Here is a 19,144-nt window from a genome sequence, read left to right on the forward strand (position 1 = left end):
TGCGTGATCAGGAAAAAGGTACAGTAATTTCACAAAATCATAAGTATGTGATCATGTCAGTGCAATTTAGACAAGTCCAATGGATTCATAGACCCAGAAAACATGGGGTTAGATACCAAGATTACTTGACAAGGTCAAATATTGAAGGAGCTAGGCTATTTTAAGGGTTTTCTACACATCTTGGACACCATCTTGAAAATGACACCTTTATAGTGGTCAGAATTTGGTAAACTTTTAGTATGTTATTAAGGATACCTAATACTACAAAAAACAGTTGAAAAACATTTTGTTAGAATTATTTTAGGGTAAGGTGGGTTTTTTTCATATATGCACCCGCCTACTTTGCCTACCAGCCCTCTGCTACTTGGAAGGAAAATGTCAACCATCTATCTCTCCCACACACACACTTACATTAGTGTTTGTTTCCCTCCGTCATTCTCCTCAGTAGGAATAGATATAGTTGAATTGAAATTGATGTACAATTTGATGTACAATATTGAAATGTTCCATTCTGGGTTCCAATACGAAACCCATTTTAATTTTATCCAAACACAAAGCAGCAGTACAAAAGCTTTGCCTAAATAAAACACAATCGAAAATATGCCCACACTGAGCCGACTGAATCTGAAAATACTTATGTTCTCTATTATGAGCCAACTTACAATCATTTCCATTTCCATTTCTATTTAATTGCTATTTCAATGAAATGCCTGACAATAGTAAAAATGCCCATTATATTTTCCTTGTTAAATCCCTCAAAGTAATCAATTCACTATATGCCAAATAATGGGGGGAAAACTGCATTGCAATGGGTTTTTCCTCACGACCTGTATTGTGATCAGCATCAATCTGGTACAAGAGGCTAGATGAACAAGTGCATGAAATACAGTGTGCCCGGGAGCCCTGTGCAACCCCACAAGGAAAGAAGGCAAAGTCATAGACTAGAAGTAGACTGGACTTCCTCACCATGACCATGACCATCATTGGTTTATGGACTACGGTTTTGAAGCCTCAAGTTCAGCATTTTGTTTGTCACCATCTTTGATTTTGGCCGAACTAAAAAACATTCTGTGAAAGGGTTAAAGTTTAATCACAATGTAGCCACACCCCAAAGCATTGCCTGCTTTATTATCTATTTTATTGTAAGTGGGACCATAATTTAACAAATGAGACTTGAAAATAGCTATTGAGACCAACTCATGTTTACAATGTTTACTGAAATAATAAATCAAGTGAAAAGCAGTAGAATCGACGCCCCCTGATGGTCGTTAGAAAGAATGCAGGTTTAAGGCACTTCCACCTTGGCTTCACTTTTTTAGACTCAGAGGTCACAGACAGGCTCCTCCCAAACCGAGCGCCCGTCTCTGACCCGCCGAGGTGAATCCTCACCCGTTGAGAAGTGTAAAAAAATGTTCAGTTCATTATGAAACCGTGGCAGGCTGGACTGCAGGTAATTAATGTGAAACACTGGATTAGTCATGGGAAATGAGAACCATGGGAGTTTTCCTTCTGCATCAATCAGCAAAATAGTTGCATCATGACTTTTAAGTTAATTTGCAGAAATCACGCGTCCTGTGATGACTAAGACTAATGTGCATGCACCCCACAATGTCAGACAGTTTGGAGGAGGAAACAAACGGCTGGTGCCTAGTCAGGAGCTGTGCAGCAATTAAGTTAACTTCCTGTCACCTCTAACTTTCTCTGTGATCGCCCATTTTATACGTCAATTTTGCCCATTTTGTTCATTTGCAATCACAAAATAGAGATTTGATTGACATCCTTGTGCTGCAGCACAGTAAATACTCCTTCCCCGGCAGTAACCGGGTAATATTTATGAGACCAACGACTTTGTGAGTTCAGCTGTATTGAAACGGTGTGGGTGATCATAAAGACAAAAGAGCTTTAACAAACTGGGGGGCAGTGATACGGTTTTATTGTTTGCCAACTAAAAAGGGTGCAAACCAAGAAGGGATTCAGCCGGCTGCCTAATGTCCAGGAATACGAAACAAACTTAAAAATCAAGCCATCCGCAGAAATGGATAGAAAGAATGTGTGTGTGTGTGATTCATGTGTGTGTAAGGGAGATGGTATGCATGTCCACTCAGATACACACATACCACCTCCCTTACACACACATGAATCACACACACACACATTCTTTCTATCCATTTCTGCGCACACACACACTTTTTTCCCCCAGTGTCGGAAAAACAATATGAAGCATCAGAATTCAGAGCCACACTGCATGGCTCAATCCTGATTCAGATACAAAGACACGTTTGGGAAGGAGTGGAGGATGAGGAGGAGGATGAGGAAGATGAGGAGATGGAATAGGGGAGTGAAGAGAGGGGGGGTCAGAGGAAGGTGGTACAAAGCGGGTGAGAAATTGAGAGGATTATGTAGCCAAGGTGAAGGTGAATTGAGTGGATGGACATATTGGGAGTTGGGGAGGAGGATGGACTCGGAGACATGCATTCATAATTAATTTCCATGCTGGTGTACGCATCCGTGTGTGTGTTTTTTGTTTTGTTTGATGTACAATGTGTGTGTGCGTGGGACGGCGTGTGTTTGTGACACCGTCCAAGTAGTACACATTCGTAGAAGCACAAAAATGTGTCTTCATGCACGCTCCTTAGCGACGTGTGCAGGCCCGATACTCTCCGTGATGTGTGTGTGTGTGTGTGTGTGTGTGTGTGTGTGTGTGTGTGTGTGTGTGTGTGCATTTGCAGGCGTGTTTGTGTGCAATGCTTGTGGCCTTGAGGAAGAAAATCCAAACATTTGTGGACTTGATGTGATGAGCGCTGTTGCCCCTGTGCTAAAAAAGATCAGGGACATACTGCACTGTGGGTAGAGTCTCTCTTTGTTGCCTCAGGTGAGAGAGGGAGAGAGAGAGAGAGAGAGAGAGAGAGCAGAGTCACTCTGCCTGGAATAAAATGTTACAGTTTAATTCAAAATCACGGAGATGTCTTTTGTTGGAGAAATCTCTCAGTGTGTGTGTGTATTAAAAAAATCTGGAATTACTTGTGGATTAAAAAGAGGTTCATGGGAAATTTCTTGTCCCGAGTTTAGCCTCTAGAGCCCCGAACCCACAGCTTTCATATATCATCTCTGAAAACCTCGGCTGCCACGCCGATACAATAGAGGTGAATCGAATTTTGCTTTGCGATGGTCCAAGTACTGAAAAATGATATGTGACAACCTCAACATGTCGTCTTAGAAACACCGTCCCAGTTGCCCTGGATAATCCACAGACCTGTGTTCATTCAAACTGCTCCCTACTGAAGCATTAGTAGCGTTCTATTGAGAGATACACAATCAAAAAGAGGATCCTTAAGTCTGTAAACAAGGGGAGAAACAAATGTGGACACAAGGCCAGTAGGTAGGAAGACCCTGGGGGTAAAATGAATGGAAACAGTGAAAGTGTCAGAAGAAGAGGAGTAAAAAAGAAGCATAAGGAGGAATTGAGTGATTAAATTATGCAGACTGAATGTGGGAATATTCAATGTCACGTGAAGCCTGAATCATGCGAGCCGATGTCACGCAGCATCCTTCCTGGTATACCGCCATTCACGACGTTCCAACAAAGCGACCACAAGCGTCTGCTCCGCTCTTGAGCTCTTGTTCACTTCAGATGCGAACAACAAAATCAATAACTTCAGCTACTTTTCCTGACGCTTGTGTATTCCCCATGACAAAATACAGAGAAGCCTGTGTGCGCTAGTGTGGACACGGAGAGTAAAATCGTATTTCATATGATTTGCCATTTTAGGCTTGAACACATTTCACCACAGCTCTCATCCTATTAGCTGGATGAGATCAAGCTTGAGACTCCATTTTAGAGACAACAACAGATCAATTCAATTGAGCCTCTCTCTCTCTCGATAGTTGCATGCCTATATTTATACCACAGCGACAGGGTCTAATGTATATAAAGTACTGTCATTTCCTTCTTCTGCTCCCTCCCGCACCGCACGACAGAAAAGTTATTTACAGAGCGGACCTCAAGTTTATTTTTAGAAATAACAGATTTGCACACACCCATGCCAGTGTGGCTATTTTTAATACCGCTCTTCGGTGAGGCTGCAAAATTCAAGGAAGTCACATATTCAGATCAGCAATAACACACAGTGTGACTTAATGATGCTGTTTGGACACATGGCTCAACAGCAGAGAAGCCGACGGTACTGCAGGAGTGGGTTTGAAGTGTTCGTGTTAACGTTGATGTGAGCGTCACGCTGTCACAGTAAGACGTCGCTGAAGTCCACTCCATTGTAAGCGCGCTGAATCCGAGCAGAACAGCCGCCATCGTCATTGGAGGAGCTGGCCGCAAACTTTTCACAGCCACTTCTCAAATCCTGCAGGCGGTCAGATAGATTTCCAAACAGGACCTCCAAAAATGGAAACAGGTTCATGATCAACATCAAAAGGAAGTAATTGAGGAATAAACAGAGCACAACTACGGAGAAAATGCGGCGCTGCAAACTAGAACGGCACGATGAGACGTTTTCCAGATGAGTCTAACCTTCACAGGAGCCCAACGCTATGACTGATGGCGGAGTTTAACCAGCAACCTTCAGATTAGCCAGATCCGATGACTGATGGGAGGGGAGTTTAACCGACGTGCTCTTCTCGCTTCATCCATCTCTCTTTAGCTGATGGAGCAAAGCTGTGACGCCTCCGCCTGTTCGCCTGCCATACATCCTTCCTCTCCCTTTCACCGCCCTTCTCACGTTTCCTGACTGATGTCTCCCCTCAGCACTTTCTCCGTCAGGCCACCTGAATGCATTCTCCTCCGACGCCACGGCAACGCAGAGGGGGAAGTGTACACTGATATCATGCTAATGGTGTTGCCAGAACACTTATTGCTGTCAGTTGTAAGCTATTGGAAAACGATCTGACGCGGATCTAGATGGACGGGTTGATCAGGCACTGATATATCCAGCACAGTATACTTCATGTGTCGTCGTGCTCTCGAGTCATTCATCATTTTGCTGCAGTAGGCTTCACATTCGTCAGCCGCCAGATAACTCATTTTGGAACGAAAGTGATCGCATCAAGCGCTGACAGTTCTATAGTGCTTAAAATCATTCTCGGCGGGGCGCCCGTTTAATGAGGGTCTCGACGGCGATCTCCCTCGCTTGTTTTGGCCAATCAGTCGGGGGAAAATGGCCCACGCCTGCCTGTGATTGGCTCAGTCAAAAGGCAAGCGCGCAGTAACAGCGTGTTATCCGATAAAACAGCCCGGTGACAGATGATCCCTCGGACATGTCACCGCGCTGAAATTGCTCACTTCACTTGTCATTCTGGATACTCGGATTTTGCAACCCTTCATCTCCTTCTGCCTCCTTCCTCTTTTCTTTCTCCTTCGCCTCTTTTCTTGAATGTGTGTGCGTCTGATTTACAAGTGTAATCCCCGAGCAATGGCGGGAAATTTCCCGCTCTGAGCGGCCTCAAAAAACAAACACTGTGGAAGACAGCCATTGCCAGTGTAAGATTTATGCAATAATAAGTCCTGATGTACTTTTTGCCGTCTTTGTAATGGAGACAGATGGGAAACTAAACGAACAACAGGGAGGAGAGCGGAGGAGGGTGACAAAGGGTGATTCATACCTGCAGTGTAGAGGAGAGAGCAGGGAATGATGTAGTCACAAGAAGAGGGAAGAGAGGGATTTTCCTGGAGCCGGGGGAATCGGACAACCAGCTTTTAAGAGAAGAAAACCGCTCGGCCCCCGTGCTGCACTTCCTCGTCCTCTTCTCATTGGCTTGTTGGACAGCCTCGTTTCTCCCCGCTCTCCGCCGAGGATATCCGCCAAAAGCATTCCAGATCCAGTCATGGCAACACACAGGAGGGCAACCAGCACCTCAACGCAACTGCACACACTCCACAGATGCTAAAACTGTACACACACTTTCATATATATATATATATATATATATATATTAGAGGTGTAACAATTCATGCAATGCATCGATTAATCGATTGTCAGTCCTATAGATTCAACTAAATTGATCTGCTAAAATAAATAAATAGAATGAATCCTTTTGGCTTCACCAATAATCCATATAAATCCATTAAATCTTATGAATCGCGATTCTTAATTATGATTAATGTTTTAAGACTTTTAAGACACTCTCTCCCCTGCCAGCCTATTGAAAAATGTTCAAAATAACTGAGCAATGTTTAATTACATTTTTGTATTCAGCATAAAATATTATTTAGGACTACTTTTTTATAGAATAAATATGTTACAGAAGTAATTCACCTTTCAGAAGAATACAGATAATCTCACTCGCACTATTGCATGTTTATTTTATGGAAATAGAATTTTGGTGAAAACTGTGGTTTACAGAATTGAATCGAATCGTTCCAAAAACGAAACATTTGTCCAGATCAGGGCCATTCAGCTACGTAAACCCTGTGAATTAGCTCCGTCGGGGGTGTACGCTGCTGTGTTGGTGCGTGTATAAGTGTTTGCATCCGCATGTATGCCTGCCAGAGTGTGTGTTATTGTTTGGAATGATGTGCTTCTCATCGCCATTGACGTTCCCACACACCCAAACATTTTGCCCACCACTTTGAGAGCACCACTTTCTGGGAACAGAAAGCCAACAGAAGAAACAATGAGCACTTAGTCCAAAGGTTTTCTTGAATTTGATCGTTTCACCTGGATTTCTATTTTCCAGTGTTCAGGTGTTCTGTGTAAAAAGGCGTGTGTGTGGGTCCTCGGCTTCCTGTGTCCTTGCACGCGTGCCTGAATGCATTAGCGTCGGGCGCCTGAGGAGGAGGTGCCACACCTCCTCGTTGAAGTCTGAACATGGCCCCTTGCTTCCCATTGACGCATGTCACCCTGTCGGCCTGCGTTTGTCGTGGTTTCGATGAGATGGAGAGCGGCGTCGTTGACGGCACCGCTCTGCTCCCGCTCGCATCTTTCCTCCACTAATAGGCTGGAGTTAAATAGGGAAAGCTGTGACCTGCATCATCTGATTATGCATGTGGAGGGTGTGTGTATATGGGAGGGAGGGAGGGCTGGGCAAAGTTTTTCTGAGAATAATTAGAGCTTGATTGGTGTTGAGATAAGCTTACCCTTTAAATGACCCAATTACTGCATGCAAAGAGGGTAGAGGTTATTTTTGCATTTTCTCCCTCTCTCTCTCTCTCACTCTCTCAATATATCTGCCCCTCCGTCTCCATCACACACACACACACACACACACACAGAGTAGAGTGTGTGTATGCTTTTAATGGGCCAGTATGTAGCGTGCCGAACAGATGTCACAACAGGGGGTCAGGGGAACCAAAGCAGAGCATCAGCCCAGGCAGCCTCACACGGGGGAACAAATGACCACACAGGAGCGGTCCTACGCTAATTATAAGATACCTTAAAAAGAAAAAGCTTCTAAGCTGGTCTTCTCAGATTTGTTCAACGTGCGAGGTACCACTGAAGGTGCTTCACGATAATGAACACCGATTTTTGCTTTGACTTTAAGCACTTTGCTTCGCTGCTGGACGGAGGTGGACTACACTGCTGTGCTGGGGATCCTGAGGTTAAAGAGCCTACGGTTTAGTATAATACAAGAATAGAAAAGGAGTATAACTGGTGCATTTGAAAGCTTTAGGGCTCAGTTTACTTTTCATATTTCCATACTATGGGGCATCCACTTCCTCTCGATAGGTAATCCATCACAGTGAGCACTTCACTGCCATATATTTCCACACTATATTAACGAGCAAGGACGGTTTTGTCACCGGTGGTGTCAGCTGCTCAACTCCTTGGATTGAGTCGTTACGTTTTCACAAAGCAGAACTTGAAGACTGATGACAACCGAACATGGAGGTTATAAAAAAAGGATCAGTTTGGTTGATTTTCTTCTCGGATAGTAACTCATCCTGCTCAAGACAATCAAGGACACTAATGATTTTTTCTTCTTTTTTTCCTAAGGAGTACTCTGATAGATTTGAAATTCATAAACTCATCCCGGTTCTGCTATATTTCGTCTCATAAAGCCATGTCCCAATGTCATTACTACGCCTCTCTATCTGCACGCAGACAGGCAGGATCATGGATCAAGACCAGTTGGAAGTAGCTCACGTCTGTTTCGAGAAATCAATTGTTTCTCTGCCCAGTCAGCCGGTGATTTGTCTCCAAGCTTTGTTGTAATTTTTTGTTTTTTTTGTTGAGTGTCACAGAAGTGCGACTTTGAATTAAAGAAACTTTCAAGACTATAGAAATAGTCATTCCGAGGCCACAGAGGATCAGTGGCACAGAGCCGACAATATTGACCCGGTTTGTCTCCGATATGAAGATGGATGTAATGGTTATGTACGATATTACATGAGGGGAGGATTATATAGCGAGGAGATATTTCAGCTGTGTCTTTGAGGCAATGACGCCATTTAAATCTCTCATTAACTCTGCCAGAGATTTATCACCATTTGAATGAGCAACGCTAAATGATCTTTGGGATTACGCTAAGCTAAATCAAGCACCAACAAGAAGGGGAGCGGCGTTTACAGCCAGCGCCTGAGTTAGCCGCCGTCTCTCCTGCACCCCGTCTCATTCTCTGCCCCCTCGTTTTTATAAATTCCACTCTTATTTCTCTCCCGTTTCACTCTTGCTTTTTTTTTCTCAGGTTAAATCCTGCCACCGCTGCTTAATTACGATCCATTATCTGTGTCTGTATGTGGGTGTATGCGCCCGCGGCCTGTCTGCATATGTGTGTGTGTGCGCACCTGGATGAAGAGAATACATGTGTTTCAGTGTGACTAAATGAGGTTGTTTTTTCCCCCCCGCAAGTTGAGTGCGCATGCGTGTTAATCAATTTGCAAGTGTTTACCTGACTTACCTCACAGAAGGTCATAGAACCAGTTGGCGAATCATCAGAAGTCACTGTCGGCAGGGCAGACAGACGTTTACACAGCTACCTATATAACGGTCTACGCTCTGCAGTAGATCCCTGTCACTTCCATCTTCACCTTTTTTTAGCTACAGTCTCACTCGCGGTGCTCTCTTTCCCTCCCACACCGCCACGCTGTGCCTCTCTCCCCTTGCCTCGGCTTTCATGTTTTAAGAGCTCCTCATTCCCTTTGAGTATGATATTGCCCATTCCTCCCCTCTCCGGCTCCCCTCCTTTCCTTTCCTCCCCCCTCCCCCTCTTACACCCCCCCCCCCCCCCCACTCTGCTACTTTTTCCCTGTGTTTGCCAGAATGAGTGGCAGGTGTCTCCTCCAGATGCCAGGTTGTAGTTGGGAGGCTGTTGTGATGACAAGCAGCATGTGTATGTGCTTCTTTTCTCCAAGTGTGTGTGTGTGTGTGTGCATGTGTGTGTGTGTGTGTGTGAGACACACAGTATGACTGGCGTGGAGTGATGGGAGAGAGAGACAGAGGAGAGAGATGGCTCTTGTAATTGAACCCTGACTGTGCTTGATGAAGCTTTCAGCAAATATCCAACCAGGGAGGCCAAGATGAGAATTAAGACAAACAACCAGTGGGAAAACGGATGCAGAGGCAGAGAGAGCAAGGAGAGACAATGAGAGAGAGTTGTGATTAAAAAGGCATCACTTGCTGAAATGGACAATTACTGGCAGAAAGTGAAAGCCGTGTGTGTGTGTGTGTGTGTGTGTGTGTGTGTGTGTGTGTGTGTGTGTGTGTGTGTGTGTGTGTGTGTGTGTGTGTGTGCCAACCCAGAGGACAAAAGGACATCATCACCAGTGTGATTATGATCCAATCAAGCTGGAATTTGAACAGGAAAACATCTTTGACTGTGTGGTGCTGTAGACTCAACTCCATTGTTTTTCTAAAAGTGGAATTGCACAATACGGCCAAAAGTTGTGTTCTTTTGGTCTCCGGCTATGGTTCAGGGTTTGGGTGAGTCTTCTACTGTTCCAGTAAAGGAAACCTTTAACTGACATTTGTGTTCTCCACACTTTTTTTTGTAAAAATGAAATATAAATAAAGTGATACTGTAGATGTTCATCATATCTGAGTGGAACAAAGGTGGTATTAAGTTTGTATTCCACTCAGAAAGTGGGAGCCAGCCAAATTCCTACAAAGCTACTTAGCGTAGCTTTATAATATTAGCACTGATCCCCATACACTTCCCAGTTACAGTGATGGCAACAATACAGGTTAGATCCCTCGATCATAGTTGTTAGGAAATATTTTTATTTCCCACCTACAATGATAGGCCAATGTCAGAACCAATCTCATCACCTGGAAGTGGAAACACAGATCCAAAAATCGATAGCCCTGTTAACACTACTGTAGGGGGCAATTACAATGTTGATCTCAAAAACTACACGTCAAAAACCCTTTTATTTTTTAGTAGACACTTTCCTGTAAGGCTGAGTATCTGAATAACGACGGCCCTTGAAAAACGTTGAGGAACACGGTGCCAATTGTTGGTGCTTTACGGTAATTGTGCTTTAGAAGAGGAGGAAACATGACCTACATTCACCAAGCAACATCAGAAATGTTGGAACATGCCATCCAAAGTGTTTCCCCTGCTAAAACCGCAGAGAAAATTTGACACAAGCATTAATATCCTTATATATATTTCACACACACACACACATAGTGAAGTGAATGTCAGTTAAGTCTACAAACAGGCTCTGTAGTGAGTTGGTGTATTTGCTGAGCTAGACCAGAGAATATTTGATGATGCTGTTTTGCCCTCAATGTTTTCCGTGAAGTTTGCTGGCAGTGATGTAATGGAGCCCCAGAGTATTTGATGATGAGTGAGCACTGCACTGAACTTCATTTAGAAAACAGCTTTTTATATGCTAGATTGTTTGTTAGCAGACGGTCAGCAACCAGCTCTCAAAGAAAAGCATTTTAAAATAACTGCCGTTCGATGGGAATGTCAATGTGAAGAGTGGTTCATTGTGAAAAGGGACGGATAATAAATATTTAGAGAATCAACTGATAAATATTAAAATTTATAGTAGGTGGTAAAATTAGTGTTTCATTTGAATTTGTTTTGATGTTGCCCACATGTTGGATTTGCAGTGAACTAACAAGTTTTACCTTTTCATTCACAACGATCATTAACATTCTGAGTCCTATTAAGGATCTTAACCCCTGAGCACGATATTCAAGCATCAACCGATTTTTACAGCAAAAATAAGGCAACAAAGCCATAGTGTGCTCCTTTGTTCCAACGGAGCACCTGGTTTACAAAAATCACTAAAAAATATTTAGATCTTAAGAAGGTAGTCGGTATCAAATGAGCTTTAAAACATTACACCCCTTCACCAGAGAGTCACACCGGGAACAAACGACTTTTATGGAAACTCACCCTGATTAATTTTCCTATTTAACAGCAGGACATGGGGAATTGCGTCATGAAGAATTAGTGGTGAAAATTATTTTTATGTACCTTGAGGCTTCTTACTGGGAAGCCTGAAGCTTGGCTTAATGCCAACTTGATGCCTCTCCTAATTGCTGATTTGCAATTAGTTCTCTATTTATGCAGACTGCAGACTGCACCGGTGCTGTGAAGCCGAACAGTTGAAAATCTACAGTGGCAAATCCACGGATGTGCTTACGTGGTGTTAAGACATTCGAAAACATGTTAACTTTTGAAAACACGGTATCATTAATTTGTTGTGGTTACAGAACTGGAGCTTTTCCCTCTCTGGTGCTGAGAGCAATGCATTAAAAGCCGCTAATGCATTATAAAAATGCTTATTCTATTGAAATCTTTTTTTTTGTTTGCACAATCAAAAGCAGACAAACAGTGAATACATCCTGTTTTAAAAAAATTAAAATGTTTGAATGACTAGATGCTGGTTGACAGTAGTCTGCAGCTTTTCTATCTATATAATCACTTCCATCTCTCCCAATCTATACATTTTAAACACCCACAAGCAGAAAGTAGCGATGCACACACATTTCCCTCAAATGTACATTTTACACACACAACTAGGGACACGTACGCACGATGAACAGCATTAAAATATAGAGGATATTATTGGAAAGAAAGAAAGAGGCAATTGGAAATGGAAACTAATGCTAAAAGCATAAATACGTGACACTGAAGACAATTTTAATGTAAAGAAAATAATAATAACGGGACCACCTCTTTGGTGAATGTAATATCGTAAAGTTAGCTCACTAACAGAAATAACAAGTGTTATCTTTGACTCAGTCGAGTTTTGAACAACAACAAAAAACAGCTTAACCCACATTTATAGAATCCTTTATAGTCGTACTTACAGCACACTTTACCGAGATACAAAGACCTTAAGATATACACCAAGAGCCAAATGTCAACCTCTATTCAAACCATTAAAATACAGCTCCTCCAAGCGACTCTTCCTAAGAAACACCAACAAAAAGACACAAGGCCACACAGTCACAGGTGAATAAAGTAATGCATGTATAGTCAAAGATGCTCTTTAACACAGTGCACATTTTTTTTAACACACACGCTTAAGGAAGCAAATAGCAGCTTTGTACCTAATTAACAGACACAGAAGGCGGGGCTGAGCGCCGCGGGAAGATAAAGCTGTGGAGGAAGGAGGCAGGGAAGCGTGAAGCAAAGGGCAACACAGATGGACAGATAAAGTAGAGGAGTAGAGAAGAGGAGGGAAGTACGAAGAGATAAAATCATTTTGATTACCCGAGGGACCGAATACACACTGCCAACACTTCCTCACTCCCAGCTCATCCAGTACAGACACTCGTCAGTGGACCTACGCTCCAAACGATGACGCGCTGGTGTCAGAGAAGTCAGTTTCCACTTCTTACATTCTCCAAGTTTAGTTTTTAGGAAAAGAGCACGATTGACCTTATCTTGACTGAATGACAATATGACCAATAAAAGCTATAGGCAGACTGTGAGAATAGAAAGGGGAGATCAGGCCACACGTGGATGTGCAGCAAATACCTCTTCAGCTGAAGCATCAATAATACATGTGAATTAATCACTGTGAAATATTTATTATGTAACCTTCCACCAACCCAACAGAGGGTCTATCAGAACAAAGACAGCTGTGCACACAAAGACCTCGTCAAAATGAATGAGATATTCTATTTTATACACACACAAAAATGACTTGTGATGGGGATGGTCAGCACTATATATGTGAAACACACTGCACAAAAACTATTTTTTAAAGTCACAGTGGAGAGGTAAACAGTGTGAATTACACTGCAGTAAGTTGTGGAGGAAATACTCACATCTCTACTTAAAGTACTGCATTCAAAATATTACTTACAGTAAAAGCACAAAAATATTAGCATCAAGATTGACTTCAAGTAGGCGACCAAAAGTAAAAGTACTCTTTATGCAGAATGGCCCATTTGGGAATAATATAAATTATACTAATGGCTTCTAATTATTGATGCATTCATTTGTTCATTACTTGAACGTAGCAGATGGTAATGGCGGAGCTCATTTTAATAACTTAATATACTGCCGGGCTGTTTAATCAATAATAATGTATGAGAATGTATGATGAAGACATGTACTTTGAATATAAATAAGGGGCCAGAGTGCCAAGAAAAGACACCAAGATAGAGACAAATATGCAAATTTCACCTAGAGATACAAAGACGTGATGGCAGAAATACATAAGACAACAGTGTTGTTATGACTAAACAAATATTACTCATACTCTTGAATAGCAGCTAGCGGATGATTTAAGTTTGTTCATGACCGACTAATGTAAAATGACAAAATGGCATGGTGGAATATAATATGTCTATGATAATACATTGAGAGTTGTTATTATTATGAATGTGTTATGTAGATAACGATTATGAAGAACTTGAGCAGTCGTGTGAGACTACATACAATATCAGTGCCATCAGTGTTGTAGTTAAGAGCACCTAAACAGAGTCCAAGTCATGAAAAGACCAAGACCAGATATAAAAAATAAAAACGCCACAGTGTCTCCTCGCATGTATATTTATAAATGTTAAATATGAATTACAGTACAGTATGAAAGAGGAATGCGCTGTATTGATTTGTTGTTGATACCACAGGACAGGACAGGCTGCTATGACGACAGCGGTGAGTGTGGCGGGGTTTGTTTGTTTTTTTATGAAAAAGGTCAGCCTTGTCGAATACAACCAACAATGCCCTCACAAAAAGTGTCAGTCAAAATGTCACATATACAGAGAGACATGAGGACACACACATAGACACCCGTGTGAGTGTGTTTATTGTTTATTGAGGATCCCCATTAGCCGACGAACAAACGCCAGGCTAGTCTTCCTGGGGTCCTTTTCAAAAGTACAAAATAAAATAATAATACACAGATCCAGTTACAAAACATACACAGATCCAGTTACAATAAAAAGAAAGAAAAAGGGAAAGAAAGAGAAAGTTCTCAAAATGATAACATGAAAGATTAACTCTTAAGTCTAAAAAGTGACTTTACATGTTTCTTAAATGCTTTTTTACTGGGAATGGTCCTAATATTTAAATGAAGAGTATTCCATAACGAAATGCCTCTATATACAACAGTGCTTTTCATTGAATTAGTTCTTGGTCGTGGTAATGCAAGTAGACCTTGAGTTGAAGCTCTGGTACTGTAGTGGTGAACATCAGCATTATAACCAATCTGATTAAAAAGATCTGTAGGATACTTATTGTGTGTGTGTGTGTGTGTGTGTGTGTGTGTGTGTGTGTGTGTGTGTGTGTGTGTGTGTGTGTGTGTGTGTGTGTGGCTACACAAGTGTAAGGAGACACATGTTCACCACCCAGGATAATACCGCTCTGTCCTCTGCTGACATTTCAGAACATGTTGTTCTTTACAGAGCAGCGGTGTCCTGGACTAAAAGACATCTGTCCATCACATCTGTTCATGACACACACACACACACACACACACACACAGTCATACTGTACAGAAATGACTCCCCCGGATCAACATGTCTCCACCATGATCTTTTTTTCCTTTCCCCTTTTTTTCCCCTCTCCGGCTGCACAATACACCAAATACTGGAGTGATCCAAACGCAGAAAAACAATGGAATGAATAAATAAAGAGTGATATGTGGATAATCTGAAAACAAAAAAGTAATATCCACCTCACAGACGTGCTGCAGATCCACCTGCTCTCGCTCCCTCTATTCCCCCTTTCTTGCTTATTGTGAGAATGTATTACATGTGAGCTGAGTGTTCACTTGCAAGCAGGAGAAGCATCGATTTCCTGTCGCCTTTAGAGGATAACCAAAAGATAGAACGCTGTGCGGAGCGTGATAGGATGCTGTGTGCGCCGTATCGTCCAGGTTGGTCTAATGAACGAGAAGAAAATGTGACATCTTCAAAGAAAAAAAAAAAACACATTTGCTCAAAAAGATGTTGCCATTTTGGTCGCATCTGCGTGTGGTGGTGAAGCTGCCTCTTCATAGAAATGACCTTCAAGGTTTGCTGCAAAACAAAAATGGTCCCCTGAGTTTAGATTTGAGTTTAAGATTAAGATGGGGTAAAGTTATTTTTAGAGGATAATCAGTTTGGGAAGGAAAATGTGTGAGAAGAATGGACCCAGAAAACAATACATGAAAGTTTGTGTACACGTGTGTTTGCCAGAGATTTATGTCAGAGTTGTAATTCGTCGGCACTGAACCGTGTCCGTGGTTGTCCTTGTAAACTGAGAGCAATGAATGTTTCATTTGAGATGCGTCTGATAACAGGAGCGCCGCTGTATGAATTCAATTAATTCTGCTCGTCTTTTCCTCTCACGCTCCCTTTCCCTTCATCTCATTGTTTGTTTTTTTCCCCCCCATTCTCTCTCTCAGGTTATGGTGGGGTGGAGTTACTGCTGGTGCTGTGTGGCCTGGATCTGTCTCTGCCCTGTCCTCGCCACTGCATCTGCTACACCTCCCCCAGCACCGTCTCCTGCCAGGCCCACAACTTCCACGCCGTGCCGGAGGGCATCCCCGCCCAGAGCGAGCGCGTCTTCCTGCAGAACAATAAGATCCAGCGGCTGCTTCGCGGCCACTTCTCGCCCACCACCACCATGCTGTGGCTTTACTCCAACAACATCTCCTACATACAGCCCTCCACCTTTCACGGCTTCGACCGCCTCGAGGAGCTCGATCTCGGGGATAACCGCCACCTGCAGGCCGTTGCCTCGGACACCTTCATGGGCCTGGGCAGGCTCCACGCCCTGCACCTGTACCACTGCGGCCTGATCACCTTGCCTCCAGGGATCTTCGCAGGCCTCCACAATCTCCAGTATCTCTACCTGCAGGTACGTGGATGACAGCCTCCTTTTTTCTTTTTTCTTTTTTATCTCTGCTGCATATTGCATCTGCCTATGCAATCACATAATGGTGTAATCTGTCCATCAGCCTGGCTCAGCACTTACTGCCTATTCCAATTTATATTAATTGTACAATGATGAAATGCTATGCTGTTATCTTCAGTGCGGCAGAATTACCACAAAGCAGAGCTCACATTGAGGTAACCTATACAGTACAGCTCATATGATCAAGATTATATGATTTCATGGTTCACACTGTGGGTTCTTGTGGAGAAAAACTTCCATTATAAGGATCCCCTGTCCATATTATTGAAGGGGAAATCATTTGACATTAACACCATGAGTGAAGGTTACAGCTTTGATGTTTGACGGCATCCTTTCTTCACGTGTAGCAGCTCATCAAGCGTGGTTGTGCGTAAATCCGCCGTGATCTTTGGCCTCTGGCCCCTTCATTTTAACAGGGTCCTCAAAACGCACCACTCAAATGGCAAAGAACATAGTTTATGACCTCACTGTTCACCACTCAGTTAGCTATCAAAGAATAATACCTTTGACCTTTGAGTTTCTAACCCAGCCATTTCCTGCACTTAATGTGCTTCGGGAACGCATTCTGAGGAATAAGAGTCACCCACGCTTTGTGTTGTACGATGTATGCTTTATGTGATATTATTCATTCCTGGTGGAGCTGTGATAATGTGATAATGTTAAATCACTCATTCCATTTTAAAGTGATGTAAAATGCACTGCTACCCCATTTTAAGCTTGTGTTTTTTTTAACTTTTCACCCTTCACCTACATCCTGGCAGGACAACCAGTTAGAGTTCCTGGAGGACGATCTGTTCATCGACCTTCTGAATCTCAGCCATCTCTTCCTGCATGGCAATAAACTGTGGAGCCTTCGCCAGAACACTTTCCGTGGTCTGGGGGTCTTAGACCGCCTGCTTCTCCACCAGAACCGAATCCAGTGGGTTGACCGGCAGGCTTTCCATGACCTGCGGCGCCTCACCACCCTGTACCTGTTTAATAACTCCCTGACGGAGCTCTCCGGATCCAGCCTGACTCTTCTGCCGGCCCTGGAGTACCTGCGGCTCAACGACAACCCCTGGGAGTGTGACTGCAAGGCGCTGTCACTTTGGGATTGGCTTCGGCGGTTCAGAGGATCCACTTCATCTCTGATGTGCGTTTCGCCACCGGAGCTGGCGGAGAAGGACCTGAAAACGCTGAAGAAAGAGGAGCTGCCCAGCTGCCTGGCAGGCGAGGGTCACGCACCCGACACCCCGGGTGGGGAGATGGAGCACGGAGAGTCTCTGAACCACCTGAATCGTCACAGAAACCGCCACCAGCGGCCGTATTTGCCCCACGGGGATCAGTACAGCTTGCCCTCACCTTCGCCCCTGCCGCGGCCACCAAAGGGAGGCCGCAGAAACTGCACACGCCGGGGCCGCAAGGCAAAAGGGGGCCTCAATGAGGTGCAAGTACTACGGGAGGGGAGCGAGAAAGACTATACTCCAGACGAAGGTAAATACGACCTGTCTGGGACTGCGAGGAGGAAGAACAAGTGCATCCCCAGAACTTCTGTCGGCCCGCCGAGTGGGGTGCAGAGAGCCAATAATAACGCTGGGTCACACTTTGCAGATTATATTTTCTGTTTACCATCAGCTCTTCTGCTGTCATTCATCTCTGCCCGCCTACACTGAGACAGGAAACGGACACTTCTGCGCTGGCGTTGCAACCTTTACGATTCATTACCCTGACCCTTCCTGCCCTGGCTCTTCAAATGAGGCACGTGTGCATAACTCTGTGTGTACATAAAGAACATTATCAAATATTCTACCGTCAAAGTACTCCCGCGGTATTAAGGCGAGAATCTTTACGAGTCATAATCAAAACAAGGAAGTCAGGGAAAAACAATTCAGCCCATTGCTTTGATGATGTCACCAAGGTAAACATCAGGAAAATTTACCTTTGTCCCTGTGGCATCGGTTGTGTCACCAAATTCATGTACTCCGCTGTACAGCCACATTAAATAAGAAGCCAGTCAAGTAAAAGAGAGAACGCACAATAGGGAGCAAAACAGTTCAAGGCTTGGCCTCTATGTTAACCCTCGACACAATAGAGCTCTCTCAGTGCAACCTCGATGTGTCACTCACACGGAGACGGAGACGGCCATTTATAACCGTCACACTGCTCACTCGACGGCACCTCGATATCATAAAATACACTAAATACTGCAGGCACAAGTGGCAGGAACATGAGTCATCGCAGTGTCAGAGCGGTAATAACCAATCACTGTACGTCTACTTATAAAGTGGTTTTACTTGCATGTCTCACAGGAAGGTGAATCCACTCTGAAAACCACCAGTGGAATTGTGACACATCTATGTAACTAACAATTCAAACTTCTTAAAAAGGGTGTCCGTTGTCTGAGCAACACATCAACTTTAAAGCCATTCAGTACCAATCTTCCATTATAAAGAGCCAACTGGCGAGTGAGTGAATGAATGTCTGTGTCTGTGTGTGTGTGTGTGTGTGTGTGTGTCGACTAAATCTTAAATTAAAAATATTTAGAAAACCTCTAAAGCCATGCGGGTAGAACAACATTAGATCAGAGTGCCTAACGAGAGCCAGTGGCCAATAAGGACAAACTGTGGAGGTGAGGGATGGTTTTATTCATCCTTCAACCTCACTGGCTACAAAACAGAGGCCTCAACACATGCAGGCCAAGGAAAAACCAGTCTGGCTCACAAAATGTCAGATTCCAGAAACGTATGTATTTTCCTTTGTAATGCAGATTCGATCCAAATAGTCACAGGAGGTGTTCAAATGCTGGAGAAAAAAAAAGTGGAGTACTGATGACCACCACAATATGTCTCCTGATGTAGTCCAAAAAAAAAATGGCATAAAAAATAAATGGTTCACAATCTGTGAT

General features: G+C 43.4%; 1 protein-coding gene across 1 annotated transcript in view; it reads left to right on the forward strand.

Annotated features, from left to right (window-relative positions):
* The window catches only part of rtn4rl1a (reticulon 4 receptor-like 1a), a 77,398-nt gene extending 58,708 nt beyond the window's left edge, over positions 1–18,690 (forward strand). Inside the window, exons 2-3 of the mRNA XM_084028555.1 lie at positions 15,749–16,203; positions 17,022–18,690. Coding sequence (XP_083884681.1) covers positions 15,749–16,203; positions 17,022–17,912 — 1,346 coding nt within the window. The 3' untranslated portion in view covers positions 17,913–18,690. The remainder of the gene's footprint in view (positions 1–15,748; positions 16,204–17,021) is intronic.
* The last annotated feature ends 454 nt before the right edge of the window (positions 18,691–19,144 follow it).

The sequence above is a fragment of the Eutrigla gurnardus genome (genome assembly GCF_963514095.1).
Source record: "Eutrigla gurnardus genome assembly, chromosome: 15".
Lineage (NCBI taxonomy): Eukaryota > Metazoa > Chordata > Actinopteri > Perciformes > Triglidae > Eutrigla > Eutrigla gurnardus.